The 12,841-nt window shown below is 45.5% G+C and overlaps 1 protein-coding gene across 1 annotated transcript; it reads right to left on the reverse strand.

Moving 5' to 3' along the window:
- Positions 1–2,898: 2,898 nt before the first annotated feature.
- Positions 2,899–3,810, reverse strand: LOC124650456. The gene has a single exon (XM_047189977.1). It carries the CDS (start codon positions 3,808–3,810, stop codon positions 3,118–3,120), a length of 693 nt encoding a protein of 230 aa, XP_047045933.1. The 3' UTR covers positions 2,899–3,117.
- Between the last annotated feature and the right edge of the window lie 9,031 nt (positions 3,811–12,841).

The raw sequence follows: 12,841 nt of genomic DNA on the forward strand, positions 1-12,841 counted from the left end.
AGCATTAATTGCGGGTCCACACACGGTATTCTCATTCGTATTTTCCTTTCTCTGTTAGGACCACAAACTACACAGACCAATAGCAAGCCGAGTTCCGCCGGGAGCAAATGCCGCCGGGTTCAACACTGCATTTTCCCCGATTCCTAACACTAACAAGAGGCTGCTCACAGGAGAGAATCCATTCTATTCTTCAAGCTGGCAATGGTGATGGTGTTGTTCCTAAATGCTCACGTTTACATGCGCGCTGTCTCTCTCGACCTGTAATTGGCAGCGTTCGGAATGTTACGTCTTCTTCTTCTTCCACAACCGTCGCTGGTCGGGAACAGGGGAGATACGACAGCCCGGCTCCCATCCGATGTGTCGCGCCGATAGGAAATCATTGGCCGCTCCCTTTTGGTCCCGGCCGGCGCATGTCGGGACGATAGCCCATGTACGGTGAGCGGTCCGTTTTCGGATTTCCTCTCGTGCCCAATTGCATGCCGGGGCGATTCCTGCGCATGATCGATGTCCTGCTCGATTGATGCTCCTCCGACTCTATCTACTGCCATTCTGGTTGCGTAGATTTGCACGGTATGGACCGTAGAAATCTAATGTTCTCTGTGTTTGGTGTAGCCTGATCTCGGCCTCGGCTTGACCTGATTGATCTCTGAACCTTAGGTCAGAATGAGTTTAGTAATGTGCATTGCCGGGCGGGAACACACTGGGTTTGGTCGAACGAATCGCAATAAGTCGGTGTCTAGTAACCTAACGCATGGGGTCTGTCTGGCCTGGTGCATGCATTCATATATAATGCACAGAATCATGACAAAATTAGGGAAGGGAAGCACATCATTTGCTTCTCGTCCTTGACCATTTTAAAATCAACTCTTGTGCTTGACCTATTTCATTGATCAACAATAGTTTCCCATAGTTTTACGGTACAACCCAAGCCAAGCGGCTAAACGGCCAAGAGACCAAATACAAAAGCCTAATCTCGTGGCAAAATGGATCCCGAATGTTTCGCGCCTGAGATCCGCTAAAGGGAAGCATTTCGCTTAATACTCGCAAATATCACATTTGGCATAGAGGCAAAGTTTCTATAAACTCTAGCATTTCTCTCGTTCCTAGCTCCCAAGTGACAAGGAGAATCAAAGAGGAGAGGCCCTTGCGACACTGGACATCCACCACGATGACAGCACACCACCACGACTCCACCGTGCAAAAAAAAAAATCAATTGGGAGAGGTCAAGGTTTGCCAAACCCCTAGCCACTCCTTCAAGCCTTGCCGAATGCGGCAAGAGTACCTACAATTGAACATTAGGTGCGCCGCGGTCTCCCGCTCTCTCTTATAGAGTTGGGAAAGACCGCAATTTAGCCACCCACGATGAGCAAGACGGTCTTCCATCCACACCCTATTTTGGAGATTAAGCCTAGCAAAATAATGCATTTGGGGTGGGGGTGGGTGGGGGCAAATTATCGTGAAACACGCTATCTTCATGAATGATGTACGTGCATCCTCAAATTTTGCTAAGTATATTGTGCTCTCATGGAGTAATTTCCGGAGGAGGAAAGCTTCCAAGATATGGTGTCCTTACACCATCGGTGATTTGGATCTCTTGAATCTTGATCCGAAGGTTGTAGAAAGCATTGATGTGATTAACCGATATATCACTCGCAAGGTTCAAATTCTCAATCCAAAACTCATTGCCCTATTCACCAAGAAATTCTTTTGCTTGGAGATGGAAAAAATGGATGGAGCAATATTTTTGGACTCTTATCCCTCTAACCAAGGCGCATGCCAAAACTTTGCAGTCCTTCCATCCCCAATGGCAAGGTTGATAGAAGAGTAGAAGAGATTCGTGTATGTGGCATCTTTTACCCAAGCACGCTCCTGCTCCGTCCATTCATACTAATGTCATCAAAGCCTCAAAGCTCTCGCGAACTTCTCGAGGCCCAAAACAACGAGGCCTCCCATATTCTTTGGCTGACACACAAGATCCCACCTTGTCGGATGCCGCTCAAGTTTAAGAATATCCTTCATAATGCCTTTTGGAGGCACCAAGGCGGTGAGAGGGTAAATGGCTTGACAGGTAGTAACGGATTTGATTAGCGTCTTCCGGCGGTGGTGACATATTTGCCTTGCCCAATTGGCAACTTGATCACCATTTTGTCAACAATTAGAAGAAATCCACACTTCGTGTACCCAGAGTGGTAGACCTAAATATCGGATAGGGAAGCTAGATCTCAAAGCGGGAAAGCCATGGAGGGTGTAATCAAGGTAAATTTTGCGGCATCTTATGGGCACCACCTTGCTTTTTTGTACATTAGCGACAAGGCCCGTGACTTGGCCGACCACGAAGGATGTGAGAGAAGGCGTACATGTACTCTTTGATTGGCGCCATGAAAATTGCAGCATCATCGGCATCGACAGAAGTACGAATGCATCTGGCGTGTCCTCGCAGCCGGTGAAGATATCCATTGGTCGTGGCCCTCTGAAGGATGGATTGCATGTGCTCAATTGCAAGGACAAAAAGAAGCGGGAAGAACGCCCCCCTGGTCGCAATCCATGGCCATGCTTGATTGGCGCCCCCGGAACTCCATTTAGAAGCACTCTTGATGATACGGAGCATAGAAAGGCGACATGACAATCTCTAAATCTAGGAGGGAAACCCAACCTTTGAAGCACAGCTAGGAGATAGTCCCATGGCACGAACTAAAAGCCTTTTTTGATGTGAAGCTTGAGGAGAAGTGCCGGAGTTTTGGATTTGTGTAGCCTTCTCGCATAATCTCTCACACACATAAATTTGTCATGTATGCTTCTCAATTTGATGAAGACAATTTGGGCACGGGAGACAAGCTGAGTTCATGAAGGACAGTGATCATCTTTGCAGCAATCTTTGCCACGGCCTGAATGAGGTGTATAGAACAGTGACAATATAGCTTGGATCACAAGGTTAACTTGTTCGGATTAATGCTTCACAAGGTCAAATCACCTTGGAGCACAGCTTATAGACACTCTGGTGGTACCGTATGCGTAAAGAATCTACACACGAGAAATCAAAATTCACACGGACCAGCAACCGATCGAGAGGGGAGCGACGGGCACTGTATCGTTCTTGCTCTCCGGTACTCGCGCGCTCACGCGTCCTGTCCTTGGACCGATTTCTTGCAATAGAGGATGGCGTCCCTCACGGCGGTTTCGGCGTGGCCCTGGCACCAGTACTCGGCGGCGCTCGCGTAGCTGGACGTGGACTGCCGCGCCGGGGACGCCGTCGTCGCCCCGGCGAAGGCGGCAGCCCTGGGCGTCGTCGACCGCGGCGACAGCGCCCGCGCCGGAAGCGCTCTCACCTTCCGGCACAGCGGCGCGAGGAGCCGCATGTACCGGAGCAGTATCCGCAGCGGCGCCTTGGCGCCGCCCGCGCGCCGCGAGCTGCTGACCGCGGAGGCCGGCGTGCTCTGCGCGGAGTAGAACGCGGCGTCGGCGTACGACGCGATGCTGTTTCGCGGCTCGCACGGGAGGAGGGTGGGTAGTCCGGCGCCGACAAGCAGCGGGGAGGAGCACTGCGCTGCGCCGGCGCATGCCAGCTGGCCGAAGTCGAACTCTGCCGCCTCCTCTTCCTGCTCTGCCGGCGGCATGGGTGCGGCGGACGTCCACCGCATCGAGAAGAGCTCCGCGGGGTCCATGTCGATGAAGGACGTGGAGCTGTTGAACGAACACCCGAGGCCGGCATCGGCGTCGGCGTCGACATGCTCGAAGGACGACGGCGGCGGCGCCTTGCAGACGAGCCACGAGCGGGAGAAGCTGTCGCTGCAAGACGGCGAGGCCTCCATGCTGCAGTAGACGGTGTCCGAGGTAGCGACTAGCGAGCGATAGGCTTCGATCAGTGTGCGTGTGATGGAGGAGGAGAGCGCGGGAAGTGAGTGGCACGACGACGAAGATAATATAGAGGCGGGTGTGCAGGAGTATGCGCTCGCGCCAGTGTGGGAACAAACGAGTTGACGTCTCGGAACGAGGCGTTTGGTGCCATGTCCCCTTCCCTTTTTTGCTCCATGGCCAAGGCAAAAAAATGCCTTCCAATTCTAAGCCATGTACTCCCCTTTCCACTGTCCATACCAGATTCTGCTCTATTTTTTTTTTTTGACACTTAAAACAACCTTTATTAATTCACCAAGACAGGAATACAATCAGCCTCAAGGCTGTGAACTAAAAAGTCTGGAGGTTCAGTCCCCCAGGAAACCGACTCCCCATGCAAGCAACCGAACTTTGCAATGGAATGAGCCGCCTGGTTCGCTTCACGCCTAACAAAACAAATTCTAAAAGAAGTAAAATTACTGCTAATCTCGGTAATATCATCTAAAATTGACCTGATCACAGATCGATCAGTCAAACGCTCATTCCAGTGTTTTACCAGAACTGAACTGTCAACTTCAAAAATCAGTCGGGTAAAACCCCTGTCCAAAGCAAGGACACAGCCATCTCTTAGAGCCAGGGCCTCAATCGTAAGAGGATCAATAATTCCCTCATAGATCTTGCACCGTGCTCCACAATAGCCAGCACCATCTCGTGCTACTACACCCGTCGCTGCTAGGCCTTGATCATATTGGAAGCCACCATCAGAATTAATCTTGACGAAGCCAGCCGGTGGACCTTGCCAGGCGCACGTTGGTCGTGCACCTCTTGCCTGTGTTTTAGCCTTGGGAAGTTCCAGGGTTTCCAACGTCTCTCTAATGAACTCCATTGATTTTACTGGATCATAACCAACTTCACCATGTGTCACATTGTTTCTCGAAGTCCATATTGAGTACATCACTGTAGTGATAATCGCTCTATCCCGCTGTGTGAACGCCGGTTCACATAGGATATCAGCCCTCCATGTAGAGGGATGAAGTCTTGGAAGTTTAAACAATAGAACTTCCTTTGCAGCTGTCCAAAACAGTCTTGCATGGTTGCACTCAATTAGTGCATGCATTAGAGTCTCGGGCTCCGACTTGCATAACCCACAGGTGCTATCTTCCATGACATGCCTCCGTGTGAGAGTCCCGTAATCAGGTATAATTCCCCTAAGAACTCTCCACCAAAAAACACGCACCTTAGGAACAACGCAGAGCTTCCAAAGCCTTTTCCAAATATCACCATTGCTCTCAGATGACGACGACGCTGCACCACCAATAGCAACATCCTCCATCTGATTTCTCAGCGCCATCGCTCGGTAGGCAGAGCGGACTGAGTACATCCCAGATTTCTCTAAGGACCATGCTAGCCAATCTTCTCCCTCACTTGATCTGAGAGGAATTTGCAGTATGGACTCCACATCAGGAGCAAAGAAGAGGCTCCTAATCAAAGGGATATTCCACTGACGATCAGCATCAATCAGTTCATTTACCTTTACCAAGTCAGTCTCCATAAGTCGCCCCATGGGCCTCATTGTTGTGGAATTCGGTATCCAATTATCCTCCCAAATGGAGATTGTCTCTCCCGAGCCCACTCGTTTTATAAGCCCTACTCTCAGGGCGTCCCTTCCTGCCAGAACTGCACGCCAAGTTCTAGAGGCAGCCCTTGGCGGCACTGCAGTCATAAAAACCTGATTATGAAGATATCTTGTCCTTAGCACCTGGGAGCAAAGAGAGTTTGGATTCATAATAATCCTCCAGGCTTGCTTCCCCAACAGTGCCACATTGAACGTGTGCATATCACGAAAACCCATTCCACCTTGGCTTTTCGGAATAGCCAACTTATCCCACGATAACCAATGCATCGATCGCTTATCAAGGTTACCACTCCACCAAAACTTGCCCATCAAAGAAGTAAATTTCTTGCAAGAGCCCTTGGAGAGTAAGAAACAACTCATACTATTAATTGGCTTGGCTTGGATAACAGATTTTAACAGCGCCTCCTTACCAGGATAGGATAGGTTCTTCTCTGCCCATCCGTTAATTTTCCCCTTTGCCGAATCAGCTATATATTCGAAAACTTCATCAGTGATTCTGCCCACAGCAGTTGGCAAACCAAGGTACTTCTCACTAAAAGCTTCCCTCTGAATATTTAAATTTTGTTTCACCGCAACCTTGTGAACATCTAAAGTGCACGGGGAGAAAAAAACCGAACTTTTTTCCTTATTAACCATCTGCCCCGACGCAAGATTATATATATGCAGGATTTCATTCAATCTCGCTGCACTCGCTCCGTTAGCATTGATGAAAATGAGGCTATCATCAGCAAATAGAAGATGTGAGATCCAGGGTGATCTGTTACAAACTCGAATTCCCCTGTCCACAAAACCAGTGTTGTAATGATTTAACAAAGCAGTCAGTCCTTCTGCACAATAAAGGAACAGATAAGGCGACATCGGATCTCCCTGTCTGATTCCGCGAGAAGGAAAAAAAGCATCCAGGAGACCTCCATTCACTTTCACGGAAAATCTAACAGTAGATACACATCTCATAATAAGTTGTACCATTCTTCTGGGAAAACCCAGCTTCAAGAGCATTGCCTCAATGAAAGGCCATTCGACACGATCATAGGCTTTCATCATGTCTAGCTTCACCGCACAATGTCCCTTTTTACCTCTTTTCTTTCTCTTCATAGAGTGAATGCACTCAAAGGCAACAAGAGCATTATCGGAAATTAATCTTCCGGGCACAAAAGCACTCTGTTCCTGGCTGATAGAATTCTCCAGAACAGGTCTCATTCTATTCGCCACAGTTTTTGTAGCAATCTTATAAAGAACCGTACACAGGGAGATGGGCCTATACTGCTTTATGGATTGGGGATTCCTTACCTTTGGTATTAATGTAATTGCGGTATCATTCATCGTCTCAGGCATTTCCCCCCCATTCAGAAAATTCAAAATCGCAGCAGTTAGCTCCTCCCCCATTAAATCCCAATGTCTTTGATAAAAACCAGCTGTAAAGCCGTCTACCCCTGGTGCCTTGGACGGATGCATTTGAAACAGTGCATGCTTCACTTCCTCCTCCGTAAAAGGCTCATCAAGAATATCTCTATCCTCCTGCACAATCTTCTCCTGGACAAGATTCAACAGGTCGTCATACTCCGGTGCCCCATCTGATGTATAAAGGCTAGTGTAAAAACTCTGAACCTCCTGTTTAACCTCTTCAGCTGTCTCACACCGAGATCCATCCTCACGCTGCAAAGAAATGATCGAGTTCATTCTCTTCCGCTGCGATGCATATGCATGAAAATAAGCAGAGTTTCGGTCCCCAGCTTTCAACCAGTTTACTCGGGATCGTTGCTTAATCCATATCTCTTCCTGGAATAGGACCTCACTGATCCTTTCCATTAACTTTCTTTCCTCCGCACATGGGCCTCGACCCACTGATCCCTTCCTCACACGTTCCAATTCTCTCCTAAGATTTGCAAGCTTTTTCTTAAAATTACCGAACGTGGAGGTTCCCCAGGAAGCCAATCCAGTCTGCAAACACTTTAGAGTTTTTGCGAAACCAGACAGCCCTGTACCCTTGTCAGCCTTTTGCCAGAGATCCTTCACCACCTTATCGTAATCACTGTGTGTTTGCCAAACGTTTTCATAGCGGAAGGTGCGATTACCTTGAGGCCACTGCTGACCATATTTCCGAAGTTCAGTTAAGATCAAAGAGTGATCTGATTGAACCATACTTATGTGCTTCACATTAATCAACTGAAACAACTGCATGAAGGAGTCATTACCAAGGGCTCTATCAATGCGTGCTTTCACATTTGCAACCCCCTCCTGCCTATTATCCCATGTGTATGGGAGGCCTGCGAATCCCAGATCTTGCAAATCACAATCTGCAACAGCTTCTCGGAAGGCTCTCATCTGCCATTCCTCCCTTGCATGCTCACTAAAATGTTCCGTGCCATATAAAGTTTCATTAAAGTCCCCCATACACAACCACGGAAGATTTCGGATTCCATGGAGGCGCCGCAATAGCGTCCACGTAAGATGTCTGTTTTCCCTCCTGGATTCACCGTAAACACCAGTAAAACGCCACGGGGGAACTGATCCATCCACAAATTGAACCACTGCATCAATATGATGCAGGTCAAAACTCTTTATGTCAACAATGACAGCAGATGACCAGAACAATCCAATGCCACCACTTAAGCCATCACTGTCTACTGCAAATCCTCCAGCAAAGCCAAAGGTGCTAGATAATTTCTCTACTCTCTTTCCTTTTATTTTTGTTTCCATTACAAAGAGTAAAGCGGGATCATATTGCTTCACAAAGCTGCGAAGCTCTCTAACTGCCGGAAAGTTCCCAAGCCCTCGGCAGTTTGCACTTGCACAACTCATTGCGTCCGGCGCGGCTGACTCGCAGCCGTCGCCAATGAATTTGCAGAAGATGGGTTACCACGTTTCTTCTTCGGATCTGGGGTCAAGCCCTCCTTGCGACTTGTCAGATCAGCATCATCTCTCTTCTCCCCAATTATTTTTGGGTCAAACATCACCAAGTCCCTTGTGGAATTGTTATTAGCCTCATTCTTCCCTAGCTCGGTGGTTGCATTATTCAGCCTCCTTTGATAGAATTGAGGCGGGCCACCTCCTCTACCAAATAGGTTCTTTCCTCTTCCTCTGCCCCTGCCAGCAGAATTGTCACTTCTCTGATTGTCCTGCATACTAGAGTTATCATTCTCCTGAGATTCTTTCCCTCGATTCAAACTATCATCAAACTCATAAAAATCTGGAGATTCATTATATCCTCCTTCAGCAAAAGGAGGACCTCTAGTCTTCTTTTTCTCATTCAGGGCCCTGAGGTGCGGTCCCCATGGCAGACTTCCATCAGCACTCCTCTCAGCAGGTGTAGGACATCTCGTTTCAGAATGGCCTAGGATCCCACAGGAGAAGCAGAAATACGGTAAGAATTCATACTGGACATCATACCAGAAAGTTTTGTCCAGGCGCTTGGAGTCCAAACCCACCCATCGCATGATGGGATCGTTGACCTTGATAAAAACCCTCGCACGGAGGTACTGAGCACTCACAAGACCATCCTTGTTCGCATCCAGTCGAACAAAATCTCCGACCTTGCTGGCAATTCTCTTCCCCCAACTATCATTCAGTTTATTGTATGGGAGATCAAGCACCCGTACCCATATCAGCAGTCTATCAAACTTCAGTTGAGAAGGTCGACTACGAGAGTCGTAATTTTCTAAGACCACCGCGAATTTTGAGACAGTCCACGGTGATCTATTCCAGATCCTCTCCCGATCTCGCTCTGAAGCCAGATCAGCGATGAAAAGATTTTTTCCACCACTTCGGAACACCAACCCCTTGGGGTTTCCCCATGCCGGGCGCAGCGCATCTTCTATCACATTGATATGAAAAACTTTTGGATCCGGCGCCAGGATCTTACCCGCAATCGCCCAGCATGGCTCCACCAGATCATCCTCATCATCATCAACCAGACGATCCGCTTCCGCAGCCGTCAGCTTCATGTTCCTCATCAGATCCTCCACAGATTCTGTGGTTTTTGAACCACTTCCTTCCACAGGTTCCGGATCTCGCGGTTCTCCGTCGGTCTGAGCCGTCGCCGACGGTGCACCACTCGCCGCCATGGTGAACAAGGGCTCCGCCCTCTTACCTTACCAAGAAAAAACTTTGATCTAACGTGCACACCGTCGGTAGAGAACGGCGGCCGCCTCCGTTGTCACTGGAAAACCTAATCGCCTCAGAGGGGAACGAAACGGTATCCGGACTTCCTCCGATTCTGCTCTATTTGCCGTTGCAAATTTACGCATGAAATATGCTCGAAAATTATACACCGCTCTATGACTATCTGTGTGTCAGACTGTCAGTACATAGTCCAAAAGGATAGGCGCCATTATTTGCATTGTCCAAAAAAAAAAAACATACCCAACTGTGAGGTGCGTCATATGCAAGATGTTCTAAATATGGTCGAACATAATTAACCATATTCACAAACCAGTTTACCTTAAATGTTAATAGATGTGGATTTTATATGCCACTCTGTGCTGATACTTGCAAGGACCAATGGCAGCAATATCTATTTTTTTCTCCATATGGCATACCTATAGGGAAATACATTCATGCTCATGGGTGCCAAGCACCCCATACATAAAAAAATAGTAATTCAAAAAAGGTTTAAAAATCCAAATCATTTTGGAACCAAAGATGATCAAGTATTGTACTTGTATAAAAAAATCGCGGGGAAATTACTATCATTGTATCCTAGGTAAAAATGACAAAATCGAAAAGCACCATGTATGTACTATTCATGCTATATTCTTCATGAATTTGTCTTTTTTTCTTAGGATATCATGGAAGTCATTTCGAGCCCAAACATTTTTATACGAGTACAATACTTGATCATCTTTTGTTTCTAGGAGGATTCATTTTTTATTATTATTTAAAATTACTACGAATTTTGAGGTTTATGGGGTGCATATCATCCATGTTGTAATATCCCAGGTTTAGAGGCAATAAAATGGGAGAACACCAAAGTGTGCATTGCATTCATGCATAGAAAATCCGGGGAATTTTCGCGCTTTCAAATAAAACTTACCACAAGAATCGAAGTTTCACTTGACTTGCTGGAACTGAAGTAGATCATCAAGTCAAGCGCTATAAACTTCATTGTGATCTTTGTTAAAACCTTGTTTTGGGTAGAGATGATTTGATCTATGGATTAGATCAAATGGAATTAGCTTTACAACAAAACATTCTTTAAGAATCAAACCCTAACTTATTAACACTTGAAAGTTAGCAACTATCTTTGTGTGTAATTTAAATTCACTTATAAATAAGTTAAACCACAGGGTCTAAAGTGCATAAAAGCCACACATTCTTATTTAAATCATAACTTATTAAGTATATGGAATATCATAAAACTAAATCCATTTACATTACGAATTATAGTTCAAACTATTTGAATAAAACTAACTATGAGTATTTTGAAACTCATATGATCATGCCTTGGTGAATTCAAACACCAACTATCCAAACTTGATAAATAACCCTCCACATTAACCTTTTGACCAATATTATAATGTAGATCCAATCAAATATAATATAGTGACTCATCCACAATAATAAAACCATCCACAAGATATTTAGTAGCAAATGCCACTTGGCTATCCAAAAATAAATCATATGAGAGGATAATGATCTATGCCACATGGGATGAAAATATCTACATGACTTGCTTTCCAAGCTTTGCCACCTCATGCTCAAAGGATTGCTATGGATGAGGGCATGACAACCAAGCACCTTACTCATCAAACTAACACAAGAGTCACCACCTATGTGTCATGATACTAGAGCTTGCCCAAGCCTATAAATAGAGCCACACCCTTCATCCATTTGCTCACCTTGTAGCATGATACAAGGAAGAAAACACATAGAGCCACTCCATGTGAATTAGCTAGGATCAAGATGAAGAAGCTAGGAGGTGGAGGCATACCACAAGATGCAGGTTTATCGGATTTCCTGAAGAACAAGCTACAGGATATTGCAAGGTAGAATTCCTAGGAAAACCATATATTTAGAGGATCATATCATCATCTCTTAAGTAGGACCTTAGGATATTCCAAGATATTGAGAAGTGAGAGGGGTTATAGATGCTAACCATATCCATGTCTATCCTAGAGAATATTAGAGTAGTATTAAATTCTACTTGTTCAAACCAACCTTTAATCTTGGAGGAGAGAGCCATGTCCCATTAGTAAAACATAACCAAAGCTTATGCCATATCCTAATTCTAGTTGTGTATCATATTGGTGGTCACAACTTAAACCCTAAACTACATGTGAATTCCAACCCATGGATTACTTTGGATTATAATTATAACCCTGCCATGCCTCATGCCTATTGTATATTAGTGAAGCATCACCAAAACTATAAACTTTTCACATAGAATCCACCCCACATAAAATATTGTTTCCTAACTTGTGTATCATGGATCACAAGTATAAACCAAGCCACATATGCTTCTGGACTAAATGCCTTTTGTGAGTAGAATGGAACCAATACCCTATTTTGCTTTGCTATCCAAATACCTGGTTTAGTGAACCAAATGAAATAGTATTCAGATAGGTAATTTAGTTAACCATAATGAGCTTAGGATCTATTTTAAATAATTCAAGTAGTAGTTGCTAAGCAAGAGTAGAGAATATAGAGTTGATCCAACCATCTTCATAAACCCTTAGAAGTAATTCTCCACATGAAATCATGAGCCAATCCTATTCTCAACACCATTTACTTTAAACTCTAGTAAAAATTAAAATAGATATGAACAATCAATGTTGTTAAGCACATTAGTTAAACCTAATAATATTTTCACCATTCACTTGTTATCAAATTTCAAACCATTGAAATGAATCTGGTCCTAAATTAACAAGGAATTGAGATGGATATAAAAACCCATTTCTATTTCAATTAAGACCCCACACAATATTAACCTAATAATAAAATGAATATGTATTTAAAAAGTAACACTAGGCAGTAAATAATAGTATTAAGTTATCTTGATACTCAAATAATTTAGGACCTGCAAAATAAGAAAGAGTTCAAATTTGAAATCAAATAGTAAATTCAAACCAGAAAATAAAATAGAAAAGTTTAAAAAAGGAAAAGAGAGGGAAAACTTACCTGGCAGCCCAGCACCGCAGCAGGCCGTCGCAGTCCACGAAGCCTACCCAGCTGAAGCCCACGACGTAGCCCAGCCCAACCAAAAACGGTCCGCATACCGTTTCGCGATTAAAAGAAGGTCGCCGTCGTCGTCTTCTTCTCCGAGGCCGACACCGCGGCAACGCCGCAGACGCCGCCCTCGTCGATGATAAGCACGCCCCGGACGCCGCAGAGCTTCCGTAACCACTCCCTATACATCTCACGTCCGAGCCTATCCG

This window comes from Lolium rigidum, chromosome 4 (assembly GCF_022539505.1).
Source record: "Lolium rigidum isolate FL_2022 chromosome 4, APGP_CSIRO_Lrig_0.1, whole genome shotgun sequence".
In the NCBI taxonomy this organism is placed as follows: domain Eukaryota; kingdom Viridiplantae; phylum Streptophyta; class Magnoliopsida; order Poales; family Poaceae; genus Lolium; species Lolium rigidum.

Coding starts and splice junctions, on each gene's coding strand:
- LOC124650456 (XM_047189977.1), bottom strand. CDS start 3,810: ATGGAGGCCTCGCCGTCTTGCAGCGACAGCTTCTCCCGCTCGTGGCTC.